The sequence below is a fragment of the Megalobrama amblycephala genome, linkage group LG5 (genome assembly GCF_018812025.1).
Source record: "Megalobrama amblycephala isolate DHTTF-2021 linkage group LG5, ASM1881202v1, whole genome shotgun sequence".
Lineage (NCBI taxonomy): Eukaryota > Metazoa > Chordata > Actinopteri > Cypriniformes > Xenocyprididae > Megalobrama > Megalobrama amblycephala.
In genome coordinates this window covers 20,241,450-20,269,405 of record NC_063048.1, presented here as the reverse complement: position 1 = coordinate 20,269,405, position 27,956 = coordinate 20,241,450, and the positions used below count along the sequence as shown (strand labels likewise).

The 27,956-nt window shown below is 36.3% G+C and overlaps 1 protein-coding gene across 4 annotated transcripts; it reads right to left on the bottom strand.

The window, feature by feature from the left end:
- Window positions 1–431: 431 nt before the first annotated feature.
- Window positions 432–27,884, bottom strand: abch1 (ATP-binding cassette, sub-family H, member 1). Of its 4 annotated transcripts, none has more exons than XM_048191114.1 (21): window positions 27,601–27,884; window positions 27,388–27,512; window positions 23,462–23,601; window positions 21,752–21,911; window positions 21,498–21,652; window positions 20,106–20,213; window positions 17,194–17,287; window positions 14,513–14,587; window positions 14,265–14,436; window positions 14,000–14,096; window positions 12,397–12,565; window positions 12,020–12,120; window positions 10,635–10,705; window positions 10,324–10,373; window positions 10,181–10,237; window positions 9,887–9,957; window positions 9,603–9,691; window positions 8,875–8,978; window positions 6,399–6,558; window positions 5,740–5,844; window positions 432–2,628 (listed from the first exon to the last, which is right to left on the bottom strand). In XM_048191114.1, the coding sequence occupies exons 2-21, from the start codon at window positions 27,442–27,444 to the stop codon at window positions 2,522–2,524; spliced, it is 2,142 nt and encodes a 713-aa protein (XP_048047071.1). In that variant the 5' UTR covers window positions 27,445–27,512; window positions 27,601–27,884; the 3' UTR covers window positions 432–2,521. The 4 variants fall into 4 exon arrangements, with proteins under 4 accessions (XP_048047071.1, XP_048047072.1, XP_048047074.1 ...); XM_048191115.1 differs by lacking the exons at window positions 27,388–27,512; window positions 27,601–27,884 and adding exons at window positions 25,754–25,961; window positions 26,191–26,385; XM_048191117.1 differs by lacking the exons at window positions 27,388–27,512; window positions 27,601–27,884 and adding exons at window positions 25,804–25,961; window positions 26,191–26,385.
- Between the last annotated feature and the right edge of the window lie 72 nt (window positions 27,885–27,956).

Genomic DNA, 27,956 nt, shown 5'->3' with positions numbered 1-27,956 from the left:
ACCTGATTTCACAAAGTGCAACATATTCCTGGATCAACATCTTTTACATCTGGTTTTAGGGATAAGTTATGGGTAGGGTTAGGAATATGGTTAGGACAAAATTTTCGGACAGGAATGTTGTTCCGGGATCAACAAAATATGCAACTCTGCAAAATCAGGATGTGCCATGATCCCACTGATGAATCATTTGACTGGTCCCACAGTTCATCAAAACAGGAAATGTGTTTACAGTGATACATTAACAATGGAAATCTGTGAGGAAAATATCTGTAATATTCCGGGAATAACTTAAACTTACGAGAGATCTTAAGAAGCTTTTGAAGCCAGTGGAGATTTGAAATGTAAATATTGAAATTTGATAATGGACTGGTAATGAAAGGGAAATGCAAGAGCTGAAAGCGTGAGTGCTGGAAATTATACAAATATGAAGATCTCATTAAAAAGGTTTATTGTTGAAAAAGAAATCATTAATTCCATAAAGATCATTTTACACCAAGAGCATGTGAATGTGCACACATATAAGGGCTTTTTATGCAACAATTCAAGAGGTAGCAAATAATGGTCTTGTGTGTGTATAGAAGTGACACAATGGCCTTTCAAAATGGCACAGAACTTAACAAACCTTTGCCAAACATTTGTCTCTAAGCCTCAACCGGAGCCAGACACAGAAAATCCAGAAGCAACAAGGCTCTAGTCCTAAAATCAACTGTCAGTCTACGTTCTATCAAAACATATGAAATTCCAGCCTTTATTGTGGGCGTCATTATTACTACAGTGAGGGATAACAATGTTCCAACATTTTTAAATATTTGCACAATTTTAAACAGTAGCATTTTCCTGTTTAATTTGCATTCAAAATAATTATCTGATATGATGAGGAACCAAATTTAAAGGTTGCTTTAAATAAACACTAACAATTTCTTTGCAAAGTCTTTCAGTTCAGTTAAGCAGATTCAGTCTGACTGTGGTTTAGAGACTTAAACAAAGCCATAACCTGGAGCTGGTTAATGAAGTTAAAGGTATAAATCAAGTATCTTAAAGATGAACTTCAAGATTCAAAGGTAAAGAGGAAAACGTATGAAAACATATAACAAATTGGTTGTCTTAGAACAGGGGTGTCCAAACTCAGTCCTGGAGGACCAGTGTCCAGCAAAGTTTAGTCAACACACCTGACTTTCTAGTATGCCTAATTAGACCTTTGTTAGCTGTGTGTTTATTTGGGGTTAGAGCTAAACTCTGCAGGACAGTGGCCCTCCAGGAGCAGGATTGGACACCTCTGTATTAGAAGAACAGTGATACACACACACCTAATATTTATACCCAAAACCAATCATTTAAAATATTCTTTATGCATTCTCCTTCTCAAATATTGCACACTAAAATATTCATCAAACTATTCTCACCATTCCGAGTAACTCAGCATATGGCTTACATTGTAATGCAGCTTATGCTGTCGTTCAAATATATTATGCACTAAAATACGAGACTAAACTTGTCTTTTCAGTTCAACTTGCAGGTTTAACTTTGGCCTGCTATGTGCTCAAATGTAAACATTGTTGTTCTTCCTTCATTTTCTTTATGGCACTTGATAAATTAACACCCAGGCTGCTAATCTAAAAACATTTTTCATTAATAAAAAACAAAACAATGAACAAGCAGCAATTTGGAAAATCAAAAACAGTACTATGCAAAGGGTGAACTGTGCCCAGAAAAGAATCCTCGCTAAGCAGTGTTCTTTCTGTTTAGGATGAGGGGGTATGAGGGTGGGCAACATTGTAGGCTTCACCAAAGAAATTTAGATATCTGGTTGTATCCAATCTAAGGTTTACTGGCACAGAAACGGCATATGGAGCACACACTAAGGGTGCGTCTCGATCAGCTCCCTAGGGCATGAATCAGTTTATCGTGTGCACAAATTCAGGCACTGGTAAGGACCCTGACTCACTACAAATTTGGACACTCGTGGCTCTATTTCCAGTAAGGGAACATAGTGACACGTCCCTGGTTTTCACTGAGCAATGTGGGACTTTCTGGGGAGCGAATGCTTGAGACAGTCCTTAAAATGGCCGACTCCCTGATCAGTGCCTTGACTATTGAACTAGGGAGCTGATTGAGATGCACCCTAAGAAACTCAGGCATGCAGAACCTAGTCAGTGAATTCAGGATGCATTATATAATCCAGGGGGAAAAAGAAGAGAGTATGGAAAGTTCCAACAGCAGGCTTCAACACTTTTCTTTCTTCTTTGATGGATGTTTAAAATGACTGAAGCCCATGTGAAACGTCACATTGTCAACAGAGGATGGTAAACTTGACAGAAGCTGGAATAGTTTGTTGAATTGTTCTCTTATCAGGTTGAGAAATGCCCTGAGTTTCACGCTGGTGGTCCTAGAGTCCTTTAGGGTGAATGGCATATTAAAAGAGAGAGAGGCTCAGATTGGCAATTCCACATGTCAATCATTTTTTGTCCGTGCCGGACACCACTATACCCAATCTGAAGCACCTTTCCTCAGGTAGAGCCTCTCATGTTCTCAGCTTGAGAATGACCGTTGCTAGCATAAGGAAGAATGTGTTCCAGCCCAGAGTGACTGCAAAGCCTCGCCAAACCATCATACGGGACAGACCCCAGCCTGAATGCAAAATTAGAGAATCAGTACTCAGTAACAAGATCTGACAACAGATAACAAATCAATGTGAATTCCTGGAAATAATGTTGTTCTTTAATCTGTTCATTTACATGAACCATCTGAATCAGATTTTGCAATACTACATATGAGAGAGGGGAGCATTTAGGGCAACTGCTGAGTGAACTAAACTAATGTCTAGCTCTGCAGGACTGTTTTTAAATTCAATTCAATTCAATTAATGGTAAGTTAATTTTTTAAAATCTAATATTTATATTTTATTTAAGCTTTATATAAATTAAATATATCAATTTTAATAGTTTCAGTTTTAGTTAACAATAACACCATTGTTCCCGACCGATGTTGATGTGTCATAATCATAAACCAAAGGGCTCAGGTAGATTAATGAAGGGGAAAGCCATGTTTGTACAGTCTGCAGAATTCCAGTCACATGACCAGTCTCAGCTCTGTACAGGCAATCAGTTTCAATACGTTTGAACTTGAACTTCAACTGTGTGGCAACAAGACTTTCCCGTCTGTGAGCAATCCTGATAGGTATGCTGTGTGTTTAATTTAGGAATGGAGGCAGATGCTCCTCCTGCTCTGTGAATAATTGAGATAGAAGAGTGTCAGGTGTCCTGAAGTCTACTGTAACTCAAGATGTTTGTATCAGAGGGAAAATGTTAGGTGAGTGGGACTTCATAGAAGATTGTTGTGTGTGTGTCAGCTGAACTCAGCACAGAAGAGACGTTCTGAGGTGTGCGGGTAGGAGAGTGGCTTTGAGGTTCGTGATACGATGCTGGAGACACGCTACAGACACTCCGTTTCCATTAATTGTGAAAGGTGAGAAGACTCCACCCGTACCAAGCATACAACTCAACAACCACAACAATCATTACACACCATCCGTCATGTGGATGTTTACATGTACACATTCTTTATACAGCCATCTGTCAAAAGTACCTGTATTTTGGTACCAAGACAATAGCCCAACAGAGTGGCAACGTAAAAAGTGTCAATATATTGACACTAAATATTTATTTATTAATAAAATTACAAATAATAGGTATATTAATAAATATAATTATTGGCAAAAATAATTATAAATATATTTATAATACATTGTTATAAATGAATAAATTATACGTTTATTTATTTTTTCCTTTTATCAAATAAAACAAATAAAACGTTAAAGTATTTTACTTCAAAAACTATTTATATTATAATTAGGGCTAAAATAATGCGATAATTTCGATTAATTAATCTGAGAAAAAATAACGCGTTAAAAAAAAATAACGCAGATTAATCCATTCCGTATTGATCTTTGAACCTGGAGCCGTTCTAGCCACCATTCGCCTGTAAAATGAAGGAGGGAGACGAGAACGCGCTGGCGCTGCCTGGATCAATGTCTGGAACATTTACTTATAAAAAAAAAACAGCCTGATGGAAGTGTTGATAAAAATAAAGTTGTCTGCAATGTCTGCAGCAAGGAATTTGCATATCACCGGAGTTCGTCCACTCTAAAGTAGGCTAACACATCAATGCAAAGCATCCAGGAGTTAACGTTAATCCGGAGGTACGACCTAGCACGTCGTTAAAGTAGATATTTCATGCTTTCTATAGAGATATTTCTCATGTCTCTGAGGCAAGCAGCCTATACGCTGAGTTTCGGTTCATTCATGCCAGTGATCGCGCCCGCGCTTCCATGTCATGATTATATTTTCTGCTATATTTGCTTCTTATTTATTACATCCAGGTAATTGGTTGATGAAACACTGATTAAAATTAAGATACAATTTTTACAAAACAAAATTCACTTTAAAGAAAGGCTTTCTACCAAACAAAAGTTCATGAAGTGGTCAAAATCATGTCTGACCCACTCCATGTCTCCCAATATATTCACTTTTCATTATCAAATAGATGAATTTAAAACATAACATAGGACTATTTAAACGTAAATATGAAACTACGTTTTCTTTAATGGCTAACACGTAGCCTATAGTACAGTACAGAGAAATTTCACGTGTGAATTACCAATTCAAATGTGAACAAAAATAAAAGCAATTAAATGTGTTATTATAATTAAAAGATGAAAATTACAAAAGACGGGTAATAATAGATTATGACAGATTTTTTACGAACCTGTCCGTCAAAATGACGGACAAAGTTAAAGTCTAACGCAACCTCTGGTGTTACGGCACACATCATCAAATCTTCTCCGTGAAGCACTTTTGAATTTATTTCCTTAGCATATTAGGTCATATTGTTGATTGTTATGGCCATTATTTGAACAGTGAAAATAATAATAAAAGAGTTTTGGAACTTTTATGTCACTAATGCTGATTATTCATTGATTCATTTGAATTGAAATATTTGATACTTTCACAGCAAAAATTATGTATGCGATTAATTTAGATTAATTAATCACAGAGTATGTAATTAATTAGATTACAAATTTGTAATCGATTGACAGCCCTAATTATAATACATTTATATAATATATAATATTTTATATAATTATGTTATAAAATATATACTTATTTTATTAAACTAAAATAATGTAAAGTACATAATACTTAATAAATATTTTAAGTCTACATTGCATTATTTTAATTTAATTTTAATATTTTCACATATTTTATTTTTTAAATAAATTTTTGGACCCACTTTATATTAAGTGGCCTTAACTACTATGTACTTACATTTTAATTAATCATTTGATACAATGCACTTATTGTGTACATACATGTTTTTACATTGTACTTATATTTTAAAAACACCTGCATGTAATTACGTCTGTAATTAATTTCTGTAATTACATTCATAATTACACTGTTGACCCATCCCTTAACCCTTACCCCTACCCTTAAACCTACCCATACCACCAAAGCTTTCCCTAACCTTACCCGTATCCACCTCAATATCAGCAAAAGTGTCTTGCAATTCAATATGAACCCAATAAGTACATTGTACTTATTTTTTGATGTAAGTACATAGTAGTTAAGGCCACTTAATATAAAGTGGGACCAAATTTTTAAATGCTGTAGTGTCGAAACTGTCATTGATGATCTCAGTGGTGCTGAAATTTTGGTATTGGTGCTATATTTTACATCATACCTCTGTACATGATGCAGCGCAGGGCTTCAGATGCATAGGTCTGGGGCAGGACTAGACTCAAATAACGCAGAGGATACGGGATACACTCAACCGGCCAGATAACGCCTACAGGAGGAAGACAGAGGAACAGAGAAAAGTCAAATGGAAATAATGTAAAACATTAATCACATATTCTATGTGTGCACATATGTAGCAGATCATAAATGACAAATTAGTCGGTGCGTTAATGTGAGTTATAACCGATAAGCAGGGTAAAGAAGACCTCACTAAGGAGAACTTCCTTACATTTCTTTACAATAATCATCTTTTCTCATTTCCTTTCCATTTTTCTCTCATCCATAAATCATCATTCACTCTCGTTCCACTATCACTCCACAATTTTATTCACTGTGGAATAAAACTGTGGTTCACATCCATTAATTCTCTGGACACACCCAGATAGTATGGCCCTCAAATAGCTCTTATTATATTTTCTGGACTGCACCATTTTAAGGTGAAGGGAGAAATGACAGACAGTCTTAAAATAGAGGGCTGCATCAGTACTGGTGTGTGAGGTTTAAAGATAAATTGAATATAAATATTACCAAGTAAAATAAGTCACAGGGTAACCTTATGCCATCAGATTCATTTTTTAACATCTGTGAGATCAGACAATGTACCGCTAATGATGAGGTTGGGGTAGAAGATTCCAAGAGCCGCTTGATTGGCTGACTGCTCGTCATCGATAGCAGAGGAGATGACTAGCCCGAAGGAGATTCCGGTCACTCCCTGCAGCACGATCAATGAGATCACCAAAGCCAGAGATCCTTCATTAGGGATCTGGAATAGACAGATATTGACGTAAAAAAGATGATGATAATAACGATGAGCTGAATTCCTGTATTCCAGTGCACAGTGTGTGTATGGAAGCCTCTCCACTTGCTGTGATGTGATATTTCAATCCCAGTGCCCTTTGGAAGTACCCCTGATCTAAGGAGTCAAATATACCATTTTAACATTATGTCGCGAAAACAATACATATGTGTAATATTTAACAATAGGTTGTTTTAAAGAGTGATTCAAATTGATTGTGATCTGAACATACTGGCATGATACAATCCCAGAAATCTTAAGCCAGTGTGAAGAGTATCTTGTGTGAAGCTCTTAGCTCTTATTGGCTGATTTCACAGCACATGCTGGTCAGTGCAGCGTCCTCACTGCTACAGTTACACATCAGAAATAGAATCTCTAATCTACAGCTGGATCTGTTACCAAAGCAATCCCTCTGTTGCCGTGGTGGTCAAGCACAAATCACGAGATGCGAAGCAAGGAATTATTTATGAATAAATATATTTATATGACTCAGTCCCAGAGCTGTTTCTAAAATGTACAGAGCACAGGACAATTCACAGATCCCAAATCCCCCTGACAACAGCCCTGCTCGGTCCTGATATGCTTGTGAACATCAACATGAGCAGATAGAAGTCTCCAAAGCCTGTAAGGTCAACACATCTAGAAGGATTTAGCCATGTCAGTATACACACATACACACACCAGGAGGCAAAGGAGGTAGTGCCTCCTCAAAAAATTGGATGAGAAGATGCAAGTATTACAAAGTGTGTAATAAAAAGTATATAAATCACTCTTTTTTTCTAAAGTAACACTGTCCAATAGCGATACCAGCAGGTAAAGTTTCAGCGGGAGTCCGCATCTCTCTTGCCTCCCTCCTCAGCCTCAGCCCAGTTTTAACAGACCCCATAAAGTGTGCAGTGGATTTGGTGGCGGGGAATTGAGAATGAATGGGGGAAAGTCACGTGAGAGGAGGCAATGCTTTCATCGCGCTATGATTGGATCTGATTGGTTCGTGCCTCTTGTTTTTGTGAGTGTTCTGCATTCGCAAATCAGTCTGAATAAACAAAATGATGCTGTTAATGGGAAGACTAATTAAAAAGTAAGAAAACAACACACCCACTTATATCACCGATTTATGTCACATCAAAATCAAACTTGAAAAGGCCTGAAAACATGATGATAGTGAGCAACCTGCTTGGTGAAATTAAACATCTTTGCGTTTGTGTTTACCAAACTTGATGACTAATGATCTGAAAATAAGTTGACTATTAAAAAGAACATCAACTGAACATCAGTTCATAAATAAAATATATTGTTTAAATTATTATTATGCTTTTAGTTATTATTTTGAAATAAAAAACACTATATTGATGAAATTTATACTTGGTTTTAAAAAATAGAACTTCAATAACATCATTAATGTAAAAAAAACAAAACTTTTTTTTTTTTTTTTGATGGGGGGAAAAAAGGACTTTTCCTCCTCAATTTAGGAGGCACACCACTGATACATGTGTACTACCATTCAAAAGTTTGGGGTCTGTAAGATTTTTTTGTAATTAATACATTTATTAAACAAGGATGCAATAAATTGATCAAAAGTGATAGTAACGACTTTTCTACATTGTTCTAAAAACTATATCAAAATGCTGTTCTTTTGAACTTTCTATCCATCAAAGAAAAATCCTGAATGTCCTGAAAGGAAAAATGTATTCAACACTCTTTTCAACACAGATAATAATAATAAATGTTTCTTGAGCACCAAATCAGCATTTTAGAATGATTTCTGAAGGATCATGTGACACTGAAAACTGGAGTAATGATGCTGAAAAATCAGCTTTGCATCACAGGAATAAATTACTTTTTAAAATATATTAAAATACAAAACAGTTCTTTTAAATTGTACTAATATTTCACAATATTACTGTTTTTACTGTATTTCTGATTAAATAAATGCAGCCTTTTCTAGAGTAAAGACGTCTTCCAAAAGCGTTAAGTATAGACTCGAAGGACGGCAAAGGCTGAGGGTGCCATTTGCGACAGGAATATTAATATGTTAGTATTAGTGTTAATATGCATGTGTTAGTATTAAATAACTACCCTTTCACTTATAAACAGAAATAAACAGCACACACAGATTTAACACTACACACACAAACACACACAAACACACACACACGCACACACCCGCACACACACACACACACACACAGAAAGATCTTGAATCTTGAGACATACACATAAAGCATTAATGTGAGATCAACACATAGCTGGCAAACACACACATATATATACACACACACTCACTTTGAAGACCAGCAGGATGAAGATCAGCAGAAGGATTATCTGAACACTGATGACAAACAGCTGTGAGAAGAGGTGAGCCAACATGGTCTCCAGAGAACTTACACCTTTAGAGAAATACACACAGAGAAACATATATACACATACATCCATGAAACACATACTATAAAATGCTAACAAGTTGTGTTTAAAATTAAAACTCCCTTTGCTGCTCATGCTTTTAGTTGCTGTGGGTGATCAGCTCCCCCTATTGGTAAATCTCTGAAACTGCTCATTCATTAACTGGATGAAAAGGAAGGATTGAATTCAATAAAAATTAATTGTGCCCAGGGCAAAAACACACCAAATATTTTAGTGGTATTGGCACAATTTCTCATTCTGCAGGTTGGTTCTAAGTGTTGGACTGTGGAGGAGGCAACAAACTACTTTTTAATTTAAATACATGAGGCATTGTGCTTATTTGCCAGGTTTGCAGGTGGTTAGTAAATAAGACACAGGTTTTTATGCTGAAATACACAAAAACAGAGCCGTCGCTAGAGGGGAGAAAGGTGATTGAGATGGGAGAAAGGCGATTAAAACGCGAATTCAACCAAAGAGGGCACCCAGCAACAACCTGCACCGGGGCCCTGGGTACCCTAGCTCCGGCCCTGTTCAAAAGTGCCACAATTGTTTAGTAAATTCATCCCTAACATGTCAAATGATGGCCATCTGGTGGATGTGAGCTGTCTCACCTGCCACCCAGCACCTGTCCAGCAGCCCCTCCTTTCTCTCCAACACAAAGGACAGAGCGGTCAACCCCACTGCCAAGTAAAATGTGATGCTGAAAAGAGAAAATAAAGTAGATAGGTGACATTGTAAAGAGGTCCATAATACTGCAGTAGCATTATCAGACACTGTAGTAATACTTATGAGTGGCTATAAGTGTGTGTGTCCATTAATGGTGTGTGCATGTGGACACATGTGGAAATATTTGTATTTACGTGTGTAATATGCATGTGTGTGTTTGTGTGTTTACCTCAAAACGGCTCCTGGCGTCACAAACGTTGTGAAATCTGTGTTCTCGCTGCCATATATAGGTTTTTCAAACTATAACACCAAATGAAACAAAAATAAGAATGTCATTTTAAGAAATAAAAAGAGAAAATTATAAAGACAAACATATTGATACAAAAGAAAGGATAGAGTGATCAAAAGGGCACATATAAAGGAATAAAAGAAAAAGACACAATGGAGAGAGAAATATAAGACATTACAAGATTTGAAATTGAAAAATTCTTAAATATTAAAAAAAGATTAGTGTAGTACTCACTTTTATAGGGACAGCCACCATGTAAGACAAACTCCCCAGCTTGGCCTCAATAAAAGCCTTTTGAAAGAACAAGGAAAAGAGTTTAAAGTCTTTGAATGATGGGGAAAAAAGCTTAAATGTACATTTTTTAATTTTTTACTCACCTCAAATGCCTCATGGAGTTTTTTCTGTAGCATTAGGGCAACCTGTCGGTCTGAAATATTGAAAATTAGCTTAATCTTCTTGCCCAACTCAAATTAAGCTAATCATATAATTTATAATAAAACAAAATAAAAACATTCATAATGTTTGAATCCAACTTCATGTCCACAGATGCATGCAAAATCAGTACAAATGAGTTCAACCGAGACGTAATTAACGGCATAAAGGACTCCTTCGTGTGGCAGAAATATGAGGTCACGTGAGTTCAAAAGCTGAATAAATGTTCATTGGACTAAAAATGAATAAAACTCACTGGTCAGATCCAGCCAAACATGCACAGATCCTCCCTCAACCACATCTTTGGAGACTCTGGGCTGCCACATCCTGCACACACACGCAAATATAATCAGAAAAGCTTTAAACGTCATTTTACAAATTTACCATTGAAAGCAGCTGTTATATTTTTGTAACAAGGGCAAAGATGGTGTGTGACATTTAAAGTGCTCCAGTTGGGAAAGAAATGTGCAAAAAATGTCAGAGACCCAGATGGACAGACTGACTCAGAAAGACAAGACGGACCTGCTTTTCTCCCTTTAAAAACACTTATTCACTCCTGGTGCCTCTCCCAACACACTTCTCATCAGTCTCTCTACAACAGTCATTGTCATCTGACACGTCATCTTGTTTACATGAATGCTTGTGTTTTTAGACTGAAGGGAAAAAAAACTTCATAGAGGTATTTGATGAGGTAATGACCCAGAGAGGCCTGATGTTTCATGTCAGGTTTCATGTTTCACAAGCAGTCATTTTTGTCAATCATGTTGGCATGTACTTGAGTTTGTGTGTGTGTTTAGATGTAGGGTTGGTGTGTGTGTATTGACGTAGTCAAGTGTTTGTGACTACTCAGACAGGTGTTTGTGTCAGATATTTGAGCATGTGTGATTATTTGTTTTAAGTGAACCCTGGAGTTACCAGGAAGGATGGGTCTAAATTTGCATTTAAGAACATCTGTGACACCTTCAGAAGATCTCTAAGAAGTTATCTGAAGTCCTCTAATAATGACAGAGAAAGAGAGACTAGATCTACTTGCATTGTTGGGTAACACTCGTGTTTATTGATTAAAGTAAAAGTTATTAGTTTAGGTATGTTTCTCAGTGAGGTGATAGCGCTGATATTTATAAAAAAATCATACACATTTTCACTAGCAAAGGTACTGGATTGATGAAGTTGTGGGGTAGTGTTAACAAATGCCACAGTGTTACATTTTCTGTTTAATTTGTAAATTAAATTTTAATTGGTTATTTGCAATGAATTGGTCAAAACAGTCAAATGGCCTGAATAGTTTTTTATAAACGTGTACGATTAAATGTCAGCTTATTAATAATAATGTTAAATTATGATGGAACTTCAATGTAGCAAGCTATCTTTGTTATCTAACTTGTAGTATAACTTTGTATTTTTTGCTTTGTAGGTTAGCTTTCAGTATAGATTAGCTAATTTTTCTGTAGAGCTTAGCTAGTCTTTTTTAGCTTGTCTTAGCTTTGTCTTTAGCTTTGCATATTGACTCGGAGAATAAGCACCTTTCCCAAGGTGAGTTTTACGATCGGGATTGTAAAACAAAGGATGCTCACAGCAACAAAACAAAACAAGTTCTTTCAGGTTTAACAATACAAACTTCTGAAATTCACTGGAGCTCACCTTTTGGTTAGATAGCTGGTGAAATTCTCCCCAAACTCTATGACGCCCCAGTACTCCCCATTATGGATACCAGCAAAAGCTTTAGAATGAGACAAGTTCACCTGCCGAAAGAATACAGGAAAACCGCAACACTGAAAAAAGAGGTAGTTTTTCCTGATGACTATTTTTATAGAGTTGTTTTTGTTACTTGTTAATTTGTTGAAGTGAAATTAGAGAAAAGAGGAAGTGAGAGAGTAAGAGTCTGTATATTTTCTATTCTATTTTAATGTCCTGAATTTGTGAAAAATTTTTGTGACAAATGTAGTCTTATAATCACATACAATCTTGAAATTCTACATCCTTCTGTGTACATTTTGCAAAAACAAATGTGTGCGTACCTGGTGGACACTTGTGTTGTCAAGGAAGGACAGCAATGTTCTACTGTAGGCACTGGGACTAGTTTCATTATTGACCACAGCCACGTCAATGCCTTTGGGGTCTCCACCAATACACAGGCACATCAGACAGATCTGAATTACAGGCAAAAGGAACTGGAAACAGAGGGACCTGAGCATAAACAAGGAGAACACACACAAATTATTGATTTGAAATTGAAATTCTTTGATTATCTGAAAAGTAATACAAGGAACCAGCACAGTATTAGAAATGGTTTGTGAGGGACAATGGTCAGTTTAGCAGTCATTATGCAAAAAAATTGTAACTAACCAATCAGAATCAGGTAATCCAGAATATTACATATAGGAAGGTGGTTACTAGGGGTGTGACGAGACGGGTATCTCACGAGACGAGACGAGACGAGACTCGAGATTGAGTTCACGAGATGAGACGAGACAAGATTTTTACACACTATTTTTAAGAAATCCTCAATGGCGAAATACATGACTAGAAAAAATATTCTGCAGGTGTATTTGAAATGTTTTAACTAATCATCTTATAATGAATGTCATTCAGTTCTACTTTCTGAGTATGAATTATCATATGCAGTAAAAGACAACAATACTCAAGTACTGTAAAAGGTTTTGCCACTAACTCAACTGACTGACTTCTCTTCTGTATGATTTCAGTCTCTTCAGAGTTCAGAACTTACTGTACATGATTTATGAGCTTCTACAACTTTTGACCTCCTAACTGAACTCCTTTCCACAAACTGATCATAGAAATAAAAACAGTATAAATGAAAATGGTAACACTTTACAATAAGGTCTCCTTTATTAACATTAACATATTAACCAACATCAACTAACAATGAGCAATATCTTTGCTACAGTATTTATTAATCTTTGTTTATGTTAGTTAATAAAAATAGTCATTCATTGTTAGTTCATGATAGTTCACAGTGCATTAACTAATGTTAACAAATGAAACCTTATTGTTTGTGCTTAATAAGATTAAGAGAAAACTGTTATTCATTTTTATGGTAACACTTTACAAGTTGAAACCATAATCGCACTCTCTCAATATTCAAAGTGCAAATAAGACCAACTTTTTCTTTGATACAGAGCTAAGAGATGGTTACAACTACACTGCCCAGCCTAAAATAGCTTTCATATTGAGAGATATTTGCATTCATCAAGGAGCCACTTTCAAAATGCGGGGTATTGAAATCGCGTTTGAATGTGCGCGCGCGTTTACTTTCACTTTCACGATCGTGCGTAACTCTGTAAATATGGAGCGGCGGCGACCATTATCCAACTTAATTAAATGTTTTTTATTTAAACACAAAGCAAAAGGACAGTGGAGACGTAATGTAAACGTAGCGGTGGCATATTCTTTCCTAATCATCCTAACACTCTGTCATGGCAACATCACGAGACTACTTTTCGCCTCGACGAGAAATCTCGTCACACTTTAGTCTCGCGAGATCTCGTGACACCCCTAGTGGTTACTGCATTTAAATTCAATTATTCATGCGTTCATCATTTTATTCTGTTTGTTTAATTAAAAAAATACAAATTAATATTTTGATTAGGATATCATTACCCTGGCATTCTTCTCATTCGAACCATCGTCTTGATCATCAACGCTGCAATGTTGCGCCATTTTGGTATGATGTGTCTGGCTCGCACTTTCCAGTCAGCTGCGGATACACAAGAACATTTCAAATGCAAGCATCAGTTTTAATTGTGATCAAAGTTTGCTATTTAAAATATGTAATCAGTGACATTTAGGTCTTTCTCTTTCAGTTTTAGTTTAGCTTTTGCATGCAGTATTTTTGAGCAAGTGAACGTCTACCTCTTTCTTGTACCTTTATATTTAGGTATGTTTTCTGGTGTGCTGTTTCTCAGTATGGGCTCTCTGCTCTCATCTCTCATACTGTCTGGAGATGGGCTGCTGTCCAGTAGATGACCCTGCGGACTCTGTTTGGTGCCCATCTGATCAAAGTCCTCACAAAGTTGCAAGAACGCACTCTCTAAAGTCTAATACACACACAGATGCATTTGATAAGTCTGAATCATACCGAAATGTGAGATTTGTGTGTGTGCAAGTACTCACTGCTGCATTGTGTTGCTTCATAACAGCATCTGGGGGACCTTCAGCTAACAATCGACCATTCCTCATCAAGCCCACCTACAGAGAAACAAATAGAGATTTTAATTGCTCGCAAGTTGCTCTTTCATAGCTTAGAAGATTTGATGAAATTATCAGTCATGTTTCATTCAAGTATAAACTTTGTCTCAGATGATTCACCTTCAGATTTCCTCAAGGAGAAATAAAAACTGAAACAATTGCTGACTTAAAGCAGGAGCAGAGATATAAATTAATGTGGACAGCGTAGCTAAGATGATTTGTTCTTGTAAGAATATGATGAGAAATATTTGAGTTCATACTATAGTGAGATCTCCAACTTAGCAAGCCTGAGCACAGTTTATGGCACTGTCTCTTTTGAAATGCCAAAGTCTAAGAAGCTGGAGACTAAAGCAAAAGTAAGACTAGAAGAAATGGTAACACTTTATTTTACAGTGCCATAGTTACACGTTACTACATGTACTTTATGCAACAGTAAATTATGCATAATTACAAGTAACTAACCCTAAACCAAACCCTAACTGTAACTTAATAGTAAGTACATGTGGTTAATTAATAGTACTCAGTACTTATTTGAGTAATTACAATGTAACTACAGCACTGTAAAATAAAGTGTAACCGAAGAAACAATTGAGATCTCACTTCCTAGAGGTAGAGAATGAGAGAGACAAGACGCTAAACAGAGAAAGGGGTGGGTCATGTTGTGTAAGAAATAGTTCTCATATTTAGGAATTCTCATCACTGTTCTGGGTCTGTGTTGTACTGTAAATAAGCATGTTATAATTGTGTCTTTGGTGTCACGGTGTGAGTAACAAACAGCATGTAGCAACTGTCTCAGAGTCTCAGTCTCAGAATGGCTCAATTAAATCCTGCACTTCTGTTTAATATACAGTGGTGGTCAGAATTATTGGCACCCTTGGTAAATATGATCAAAGATGACTGTAAAAATAAATCTGCATTGTTTATCCTTTTGATCTTTAATTCATAAAATTAGCAAAAATCTAACCTTTCATTGAAGGAAAAGAATTGAAAGTGGGGGGAAAGTCACATTATGAAATGAATGTTTTTCTCCAAAACACGTTGGCCATAATTGTTGGCACCCTAGAATTTTTAATGAGTAAAATATCTCTGAAGTATATTGCCATTCATATTTACATTTTTTAGCACACCAGGGTAATCATGAACATGAAGTTGTCCAGCCATGACTTCCTGTTCCACACGAGTATAAACATGAGGAAACACCTCAAGGCCAAATTCCCTTAATCATTCATCACAATGAGTAAAACCAAAGAATATAGTTCTGATGTGCAGCAAAAGATTGTTGAGCTTCACAAAATAGAAAGTGGCTGTAAGAAAATAGCTAAAGCACAGAAAATCCCCATTTCCACCTTCAGGGCAATAATTAAGAAGTTCCAATCAACTAAAGATGTTACAAATCTGCCTGGAAAAGGACGTGTGTCTGAATCGTCCTAATGCGCAGTGAGGAGGAAAGCTTGAGTGGCCAAAGACTCTCCAAGGATCACAGCTGGAGAATTGCAGAGATAAGTTGAGTCTTGAGTCTCAGAAAGCCTAAAAAAGAAATTATCAAACAGCACCTACATCCCCACAAGTTGTTCGGGAGGTTTTCAAGAAAAATCCTCTGCTCTCATCCAGAAACAATCTCCAGCATATTCAGTTGTCAGACACGACTGGAACTTCAAACTGGACCGGCTTCTATGGTCAGATGAAACTAAAAAAAGAGCACACATGGATAAAACGTACCCCATGCCCATGGTTAAATATCCTGCTGGATCTTTAATGTTGTGAGCCTGTTTTTCTGCTGGTGGTCCTGGACATCTCGTTCAGATACAGGCTATCATGGATTCTATCAAATACTAACAGATAAAAATCAAAACCTGACCGCTTCTGCTAGAAATCCAATAATGGTCCGTGGTTGGATCTTCCATCAGGACAATGATCCAAAACAAACATCAAAACCAACACAAAAATGTGTCACTGAGCACAAAATGAAGCTTTTGCCATTGCCATCATAGTCCCCTGACCTGAACCCTAAAGAAAATGAGTGGAGTGAACTGAAGAGAAGAAGCACCAACATGGAGCTGGGAATCTGAAGGATCTGGAGAGATTCTGCATGAAGGAATGGTCTCTGATCTCTTATCAGGTGTTCTCCAAACTCATCAGGCATTATAGGTGAAAACTCAGAGCTGTTACCTTGGCAAAAGGAAGTTGCAAAAAGTATTGAATAAAAGGGTGCCGATAATTGTGGCCAACGTGTTTTGGAGAAAAACATTTATTTCACAATGTGATTTTCCCCCCACTTTCAATTCTTTTCCTTCAATGAAAGGTTAGATTTTTGCTAATTTTATGAATTACAGATCAAAAGGATAAACAATGCAGATTTATTTTTACAGTCATCTTTGATCATATTTACCAAGGGTGCCAATAATTCTGACCACCACTGTATCCTTATATTTAAACTGAAATGTTCTCACATAAAAAAAACTATTTAGCCTTAGTGAAACTGCTAAAATTGGTTTGTCAACACTAAAAAACTGGAGTGGAGTGAGGTCTATGAAGGTCAGTTTTAACTAAGACTGGGAGTGAATTCTGACAGTTTTGTTGTAGGTCAGTTCAGGGTGGTATCTTACCGTATTGGCTTGTCTGGCCTCCTCAATGTAATGCGTTGTAATAATGACGGACACCTGTCCTCCTCTTACAATGTCTACCAGGTGCTGCCATATCCTGCAGAAGTTAACACAAAGCTAACATGTGACATGATCAGGAATTGACACAGGTGAAATTTGAACCCAAATTGCTTTGAGAGAAATAGGCCAAGAACATTTTTATGTGGTAAAATATGCAATGATTGAAACTACAGTTCAAAAGTTTGGTGTTGGTAAGGTTTACAAAAAAAATTAAAAATTCAGCAAGGCCACATTAAATTGGTCAAAATCACTTTTTCCAAAAAAGCAGTGCAACGGTTGATAACACTGAAATAATAAGAAATGTTTCTAGAGCAGCAAATCAGTATGATTTCTGAAGGATCATGTGACACAGAAAACTGGAGTAATGATGCTGAAAATTCAGCTTTGTCATCGCTTACACATATGTGTTTTGTTTTCGTTTAATTCTAGTTCCCATTTCCTTTATTCTCATTTTCCCACCACTAGTTTGTATGGTTGTTAATTAGTTCCCCACACCTGTTCTGTTTCTACATTGATTATCCTGTTTGTATAAGTCCTGAGTTCTCCTTAGTTCTTTGTCCTGTATCGTTTATGTTGAACTGGTTGTGCTATTCTGTGCTTCCAAGTTATCTCCTGCATGTTTCCTTGTTTGGATTTACAATTAAAGACTTTTTTGTTTGCTATTCCATCAGCGTGCGCTCATTACAACTACCCGTTGCTGAAAATCTCAGGAATAAATTACATTTAAAGATAATATTAAAAAGTTATTTTAAATTGTAATAATATTTCACAATATTACTGTTTTTACTCTATTTTTGATCAAATATAGCCTTGCTGAGCACTTCTTTCAAAAACATTTAAAAATCCTACAGACCCCTAAACTTTTTAAGTCCCCCTGGGGTGAAAATCAAGATTTTAATGTTGTTGTGGTGATTTTAATATGCTTTAAGACAAGCCATGTGCAAATTCATAAGTCACTACCATTGCTGTGTATTTTCTCCTTAAAACTGCAGTGAAAAATAGACCGTCTCAAAACACCAGTGAAATCACTGGTGTCTGTGACGTCACAAGCTACCTAGTAACCAATCACGTCAATGTGCAAATCATTTACAGCGAACTAGCAGGGGAGTCTTGAGAGAAGCCAGGTTATCCCAGTATATTTTTCTGTTGATATGAAAAATCATGTAGATTTAGCAATATAGCAGGTGTATGATGTATATAACGATGTTATGATGAAAGATATGCCTTTCTCCACTGACGTTTTGAGTTGTCCAAAGCGTTTGTAAGGATACTGATTGTTAGAAGGCAGCTGACTGACTCTGATATGGCAAACGGGAACATGGTTTGGAACATTAGCAACACATTATTGGCTGTTTGATAACATAGTCAAGCAAAAGGCTAATCATATTAATTACCGTTACCGTCCAACGTTGTAAAAAGCTATACCATTGTGCAGCATTTACCTCAGTAAGTTGACAACTGGATCTCTGAGCTTGTGCCACTCGCAGGTGGGGCTAATTTGCATATTCATTGATCCGCGTATATTAAATGAGGCAAGGGTGTAGAGTTACATTCAAGCTATTTTAAGCTACAAAAATGAGAAAGTTTTAAATATGTCATTTTGGTTTTCAAAGATGAGTTTTAAGGGCTAAAATTGTCTACAGGGGGACTTTAAACAGTAGATCTCCTTGGTGAGCATAAGAGACTTCTTTCAAAAACATTTAAAAAATCTTACCAACCCCAAACTTTGGAATGGTAGTGTATATGTAGTAAATTACAGCTCTTAGCATAATACACAATGCATAGGTTAGTATCTTACAAAGCAAAGCTCCCCAAAATTGTTGCAGGCTTAGACAGGCTTGGCCCATAGTCTGTTGTGTAAGAGGATTTCAGCAGGGTTCAACAGAGTCCCACCGAAACCTGTGTGATCTCAGCATAAAAATGAACCAATTTATCTTCAAAAAAACTAAATATAAAATATAGAAAATCTAATACAAAATGTTTCACTGGATGTCAGCTTTTCTAATCAATAAAACATTCTAGTAATAACATTCTAGTAAGTAATAAAGCCACTGATATCACATTCAGGGGTCTGTGGTTGAATATAATATATTTTTAGTAGTTTTCATTAACACCTGCAAGTTTGTGACACAGTGACCCTCTTTTTACCCATACAGCTACTGCTCCTTCTACATGTTCTTTACTTCCTTTTGTTCATGAATTACTCAAACTGAAAAATAAGTGGGGATTGTCTGAGAACTTGCAGCAGAAAGCTTCTTTTCTTGAAAAGTTTATAATGAGTTATAATGGGTTGAAATCTGAGCCTATACACTGTAGGATAATCCTAGAAAGGCCACAAACTCAGAATGAACTCACATGGAAAGATCAAACAAAAGCATGCAAAAGACTCGACTGGGATTTGTCTGCCAATAAGCATTGTGAAAGATCTTCATACTACAAATGCACTGAGGCGAGCCTTTGAAAAGGCTTCTTGAATAACATAATATTTAAAATGAACAACTGAAGAAATTAATGAATGAATTTCAAGGTCTAGGTTTCATTCTACAGTGGAACAACAGATACTGGGAAAGCCTTTAATTAAAGAGGAATGGCACAGCCATAAATGAAAGCTAAAATATTATGATGAAATGTCAGAGCGAGAGAGAGCGAAAGAAAGGAGTGGTAAAGAGTAACAATCACAGTGTCATGTTTTTAGAATGCAGTACAAGGTTCAACCACAACCACAAACACGGAAGAGACATACTGGTAGTGCTGGTAGTTGAACGAGTGCATTGGAGAGTTAGTTAGGGTAATGGGAAGAAGCTGTGGAGGATAACAATGGATGAACACTCAGATAGGGGTTATGTAGTGCATACTTGGAGCGCAGAACAGGGTCCACTCCCACAGTGGGCTCATCCAGGATCAGAAGCTGTGGGTTCTGAAGCAAAGCAGCTCCGAGAGAAACACGTCGGCGCTGGCCTCCACTGAACAAAGTGCATAAAAATGTATGCAAGTGATCAGTTATGAAATGTAAAAAAACTAAAATAATTTATTAGTAAAAATGTGCAAACAAGTAGTACAGAAAAACGGACATGTTGCAATAAAATATAACCAATAACAAAAACTATAAAATGTAAAGTTATAAAGTGTTATCTTCTCATGAAATGATTGACGCTCCCTAGACCTTATTTAGTGAGTAGCGGACTCTGAATGGTGTTCACTATAAATGCAAAGCCAATTTAATTTATTTTTATAAACAATATTTGGCACAGAAAATGGTTTTTATTGCTAACACAGCCAACTATTACACTAAAATGCTATAAATGAAAATTAATTAATCAAACGGTGATTAGCAAATCACAAGGCATCACAAGACCTACCAGAACTCCATCTTAACTAACCGGACCTGTCAAGGAGAAACTGACTTTAACAGACTAGTGTGATCTCTAAGACCTTCAGGGCCATTGTCTTGCTTTTGAGATGGATGAGCCCTGCCTAGAGCCAGCTCATTGCTATGAAAACAAAACCAGACAGACTTCATCCAGAGGACAACAGGAGACTTGCTGCCTTTTTGCACCAAACTAAACGCCTCATGCTGCACATGAAAGATAATCTCCTCTGTGTAGATAGAAACTTTGTTTCATTTTAAAATAATGCTAATAATAAAAATAATAAACCAGTGGACACACAACAGTGTGACTGTTATCACTGGGCAATTAATTCATCTTTTTCCTGCCAACAGCTGAGTCAGATACTGTATTTCATGATCACCATCTTTTATATTCATTCAGCTGTAATTGTCCATATAAAACCAACTGTAGTCACATGACCATTTGACCCTTATAAGACTCCTATAGAGGAAGCGTGAGAACTTTCAGAAGAGAACGGCCAGATAAATGGATGCAGGATTTCCCAAATGTTTTGAATACATGATGTCATTTGGCAAGCTCTAATGAGAACGCTGCTGTCAGGAGAGTCAACAAAGAAAACTGGGTCACACATGATGCCTTGTTTTATCCTCCTCGCTGAATTCTGTAATTGTTTACTCAGCATCATTACATTTCAAATCCATTTATTCCAAAGCCAAAAATATAATTCTTTTTTCTGTGAAACACAAAACTTAAATTTCAGTCTGTTTCTCATGCAAAGCTATTGAGCTACTCACACAGATTATTCTACGACATGCAGAAATAATGACACAATTTTCATTTCTAGGTGAACTATCCTAAATCATTGCAAAGATAGTTGAATTGCACAAGTTATTCTACCTGAGATTTCTCACAAGGCTGTTTTTCTGCGGCAGGTCTAGGAAGTCGATGAGGAAATTAATCCTGGCCTCTGTGTCTTTAGATGAAAGGCCGTGAATTCGACCGTAAAACCATAGTGTGTTGCTGATAGTGAACTCATTGTACAGAGCAATGTCCTGAAAAATGAAAAAACAGAGAGAGAAAAATATGAGACTCAAGAGAATTCACATCATTTAGGTTTTGCAGGTACACACCAGTCTCTCCTCATCTCTCACCTGTGGCATGTATCCCACCATCCTTCCTGGGACTTCATGTCCTGGGAAAGCTGGTGGTTTCCCCAGCACCGTGATATGACCATGAGAGATCTTCAGAGTTCCCACAATGCATTTCAACAGCGTAGTCTTCCCACAGCCACTCGGTCCCAGCAGCCCATAACTAAAGACAGGGAAAAAATGATCCAAAGATCCAGTCAGTCATCTGGTGTGATAAGTCATTTAAATCCTATAGGCGCCACTGAGTAGGTCAAAACATATTATACCAGCAGGAGTCAGTAATATTTTAAAATAAAGATTTTTTTAAAGAATTTTTTCTATTTCAAATAAATGCTGTTTCTATTTCTATTCAATAAAGAATCCTGCAAAAAAAATATATTACAGTTACCACAAAAATACTATGCAGCACAGCTGTTTTCAACATTGATAATAATAAGAAATGTTTCTTGAGCACCAAATCAACGTATTAGAATGATTATTAGAGTCATGTGACACAAAGAATGGAGTAATGGCTGCTAAAATTCAGCTTTGCCATCATAGGAATAAATTACATTTTACAAATGAATTTAAATAGAAAACAGTTATTTTAAATGCAATAACTGTAGGTACTGTAATAATAATTACTGTAATAATATTTCACAATATGACTGTTTTACTGTATTTTTGCATTACTGTATAAATGCAGCCTTGGTAAGCATTAGAGACTACTTTCAAAAACATACAAACTCTTACAGGCTCCAATCTTTTGACATTTGAAATAAAGTTATAAACAAGCAGCTAAAATACAGACTCAAATGCTCAAAAGACATGTGGGTGATTCAGATGTCTGTGAGGGGATTTAGGAACAGGAAGTGAGAAATGCTAAAATAAGACAGAAATCAAGCCGAGAACAGCAAAAGATCTACTAGATGCTTTTCAGTACACTCCACCATTAATACAAGACTAGAGTTATACAGTTAAAAGTGGCTCAAATCTTTTTTTTTTCTTTTTCTAAAATCCTCATTCAAAGAATTTTTTGTGCCAGTCCGGCCACAATGTTGTGAATGGAATTTCTGAAAGATGCATGTTTACAAACATAATTTGATCTACTTCTGCTCTGAATTACAACCATATTACAACAAGCAAATTACAAACCTAATTTGCTTCTGAAGCTTCTGCCACCAAAACAAATTCCTTGTATGTGTAAACCATACCTGATAATAAAGCTCCTTCTGATTCTGATTCTCTGTCAGAGAATCAGCTACATATATCTGACAGCTGTCATTGCAACTAAATATTTTAGAACAAAAAAAAAACAAAGACACTTGTGAAATATTTTACAACAACGCTCTGATAAGACTTATAAGCACTGTGGTAGATCATAACCAGATGATAAGAGGACAGATAGTCAGACTAAGTCAGATAAGGTGATGCAAGATCACGGAGTTTTGATATATATATATATATATATATATATATATATATATATATATATATATATATATATATATATATATATATATATATATATATATATATGTGTGTGTGTATAGCAAACAAAAGTATGGAGTATTTTAGAGTTTAGTTGTGCTACTATTGCAAAATTCCTAAGGGATGAGGCAGGGGAGACATATGAATGCATGTAAGTGACGTCACATTTGGGCATTTTTTTCTGCTTATAGTGAACATGCAAGATTTCTAAACACATTTCGAAAGAGAAAATGCTGGACTCACATTTGGCCTTGAGGTACTGTCAGGTTGAGACTGTTGAGGACTTTAAGTTTCCCATATGAGCGACACACATCATGACAGTGGATTGCAGCGCTGCAACTCCCTGTCTCCAAGTCAGTCTTCATAGTACTGCTCTCCAACCTCTACATATAAAGACAGTGAAATCAGCTCAAAATATATATTTTGACAACCATGTAGCCAAAACAGCTTTATAAAATTTTTAAAGAAGCAAAAATTAAGCAGGAGATATTCACATTTGCTACAAATACAACATCAACCAAAAGTGTAAAATGAATAAAATAGCATTGTTGTGTTGTCTATAACAGTGGTTCTCAACTAGATAGATAGATAGATAGATAGATAGATTTTCAAAGAAATTGTTTGTTTTCTTTCTCATATCTTTTTAGATAACTGTATCAATCTCAGACAGGTTTGTTAAATAGTTTGCCAGGTCTTCTTAGGAAAATGGAAACCCTACTTAAAGTGGTTGTTCCACATTATTAAGCAAGTCACAATTCTCATGTAATATGAGGGAGGAAGAAAGATCTTTCTGAAGATGAAAAGCATGAAATGACGTCAAAATGTCAGCAAAGGGCATAAAAAGAACTAATATTTTGCAAAAACTGAATAGAGATTGCTGAACTGTCAAAAGATTTGTGAGTGATTTAGTGCACAGAAGAACCTAGTCATATAAAGGCTTATTAAGGGAAGTTTCTGTCAAACAAATGAATTGTATTAAAAGGGCAGCTATTAAAAAGCCACTGTTGAGCAGCAAATAGGTATTTGAAGCTGCTGGTGTCTCTGGAGACCCAAAAAACTCTCCATGCAGGCTGGTGATTAATAGAGATGCATTTCAGCCACCTCTAACCAAAGCTCGCAAAGAGAAATGTTTCGCTTTTTATACTAAAATTCTACTGATATTTCACTGGCATAATAATATGGAACATAATATATATAATTAATTAGCATTTAAAAAGTATAAGAAATTTGCTTAAAAACCAAGCAAATTTATTTCACAAAAATGGCTCATACAAATTTTTTTAAACAATTTTTGTTATACTGGTTGAAACACTCTTCACATCCTGATAGCAAATCAATAATAAAAGTGGTCTAAATATATATATATAAAAAAAATGTAAATATATATTCTGTGGAAGTCCCAGGACCAAAAAAGTCATCCAATCATTGCATTCGGTCTGCATGCTTGTAGTTTCTTTAATTTGCGCTTTATTTATAATTAAGTGATATACAGTGCACGCCTTCGCATTTGTGAATGCAACTGAAAAGTGCGCACATGCAACAGGAAAGTTTGTTTTTCTGAGGCAAGAGACTCTTTATTTAACAAATTATGAAAATAACGTTAGAATAATGACACTGATAACATCTCATCCGACCGCAACAGGCCTACTGAATCAGGACAACGCGTTTTTCTCAGGCACTCAGTTTACTAAAAGCACAGTATGTAAGTTTTCCCACTAGAGATCACTTATTCAAAACAATAACAAAGGCGTAGCACGATAACGCCGTGAATGAGCGTGGATTCATGGGAGTTTTCATCTTCACATAGACAGGCAGAAATCAATCGAACGGGACTCAGGCAGAAATCCTGTTCATGGATAAGCTAATGTATTAAAGTTTTAGCGTTATTGTGATATGAAGCAGGGCATAGTCGGCTGTTAGTGCCGCTCCTTTTGTTTCGTTGTTTATTTTACGATTAAAGTTACATTTAACATCTGGCTCCTTCTCTTTCGCGACCCAATCAAAACGATCTTGTGACTCACTTTTTGAGAAACACTGGTCTATAACATGCGCTGCATTATTTCTTGTAAACACAAAACAAAATATGACGGTTTCTTGGCAACAGCTCTGACTCTGTAGTATGCCCTTTCCCGATGGATCAAACTGGGTCATCAACACTGTAATCTGTAATCTCTCCAGCTCCTGATTCTTTTCACAGAATCGCTCACTCTCACTCAATCTCTGCACACTTAATCCCAAAAAAATACTATCAAGATTTCTAATCTTTGCATTAAGACTGTCCTAAAGAAAAGTAGACTGGTGACTTAGATTTGAGCACATTTGATCACTAATCGGTGTTAACTGGTGTTTTATTATAATGTTATTAAAAAAAAAAAATCATTAAGATTTAAAAATTAATATATTTATGGGCTTTAATTCAAAAATGCTTTGGTGGTGTAACTGTCTGAGAATTGTAAACAAGAAAAGTCTCATTAAAAGGCTGAGACATCAGTCCAAAATGGAGAAAACTTTGAAAATAAGTTATGTACACTTAACTGCTCTCAGTGTTTTTGAGGTCATGGTGTGAAAAGAAAACCGTCACGAACCGTTCGAATGGAGACAACTTGGGAGTCAGCTGACGATTTAGTTACAACACAGCAATTTTGAGTAGCTGAACTGGTTTGGTATTCAATTTCTTCATTGTTTTAGAGGAAGCGCCTCCCTGTCACAGCACCTGCCTGGAGCTTCACGAGCCGTTCGGGTCCTTCAGACAAAACTTGCCAACATGCAGCCATCAGTCATATAACATTTAATTTCTACTTTAAAATACAATTAAAGACAAATGACAACAAATTACTAAACATTAGTTACCATAAGATGAAATAAGTTTTTATGTACGTTCAAATGACTGTCTATAGCCTATATTATACACAGCCATTTAAACGGTTAAAACCAATCTACGAAAAACGTAGAAAGAAAAAGAGATTTTATACCAAGGCGGCTTTACAATCCTTGAAGAAAAATCACGTCGATTAAATGAACAGTCCAGCTGTCCGATCGGAAAACGGTCTTCTCTGCAGCAGCTTTACTTCATGACAGGTGCAGCGATGAGCAGCGCTTGTAAACGCCGGCCGCAGGCTGACAGTTGCTGCTCCTCGTGATATTTGTCTCCTCCACAAGTTAACCCACAAGCCCCGCCTCCTGAGCCGTGTGCCTCGTCCTCACTAAGCCAATCAGCTTCTGAGAAGCTACACAAACGAAGTCTCTGATTGGACAGTTCAGACGTCGTTCAAATAGCCATCGCAGTGGTACAGCAAACGGCAGGAGTTGTCAGAATACCGTATTTCTACTACCTTATGCAACAAACACCTCAAAGAAATAAATTAATTAGTGATAATAACTTACAATTACAAATGAGGGTTTAAGGTTTTGTTTTAAATCTACGTGTTATGTTGCTGCTTCTTAGTGATGGAGAGTCTGATTCAGTCACGCGAATCGGTTCTTTTGAACTGTTCATTTTAAATAACCACTATTCAGAAATTATTTTATGTCCTGACACAATAACACCATAGCGTGTCATATTTAAATGTCATAATATATAGAGGCACACATATAGAGGCACAAATAGCTATTTATTGCAATGTATGTACGGCTGTTCGATTCAGTTTCATGTGTCCCAGTTCAATTTGTTGCAACCATGCTGTAGCGCATAAAACAGTAATTTAGAACCTAAATATAATTTGCAATATTAAATTTAATTTACATTAAATTTACATTTGCACGTTTGAATAAAAATACTGTAAATATGCTGTCAATTTTACTTTAATTTCACCGTCGTTTTGGTTGAACTGTTTCAACCGATTCAACTAAAAGATCCGATTCAAAAGATCGATTCGCTCAGACATCTGTAACATTCCGCTTCTGCGTCATGGGGAGACACTGCAGTAGCAGACCAATCCTTCTTCTGCGCTCCACAGAACATAAACATATATATAAACCTAACAAAAACGAATAAACGCCTGTCGAAAATCAGTTTATGACTGCTCTAGGATTCACGTCTCGAAAAGAGACCATCATCAGATAATCATGTACATCCCATCGTCTGCAAATTGACAGATGTGTCGTATTGTGTGCAGGCTCTGTTAGTGTAAAACGTAAGCATAAAAATGAAGAAAAACACAATAACTCACTCTTTGCTCCATCTCTGTGCTGTCGGTAAGCGTTACCTCGGTTCCATTAGCAGACATGATCACCGGACCGGGGCTCGAGATGCAGCGCTCGGTTCAGTGCGCGCAGATGAACGGGTTAACTCATTCTGCTCCAGATCAGAGTTTAAAGCAATCCATAAACACTTAAGGGTCATGTTTAAATAGCATTCAGAATACAAAAATCCTTCTAATCACCTGTGCATCTTTTCTCCAGTAGAGAGTCTCTCATTCTGACAGCTGCAGTTAGTGTATCTGTGCAACAATCTAGGTCGTTTCCCTCTGGGAGAGAAATCACTCTGGAGTAGAAACGTTTGTTATTTGCATGAAACACGGAGAGACACATAACACATAATGTCAAGATGTAGAAAAGGCAGAAAATATGAAAGAGAGAACAAGATATTTCACATATTATTTAAGAATATTAAGAAATAAACTGATATAGTAGAAAAAATGTGTACAAAGAGGAGAAAAGTATACAGAAAATGCATAGATACATTTGGAAACATCAACTCCCCCGATACACAAATCACAAGAGAAGCTAGATGTGTCAT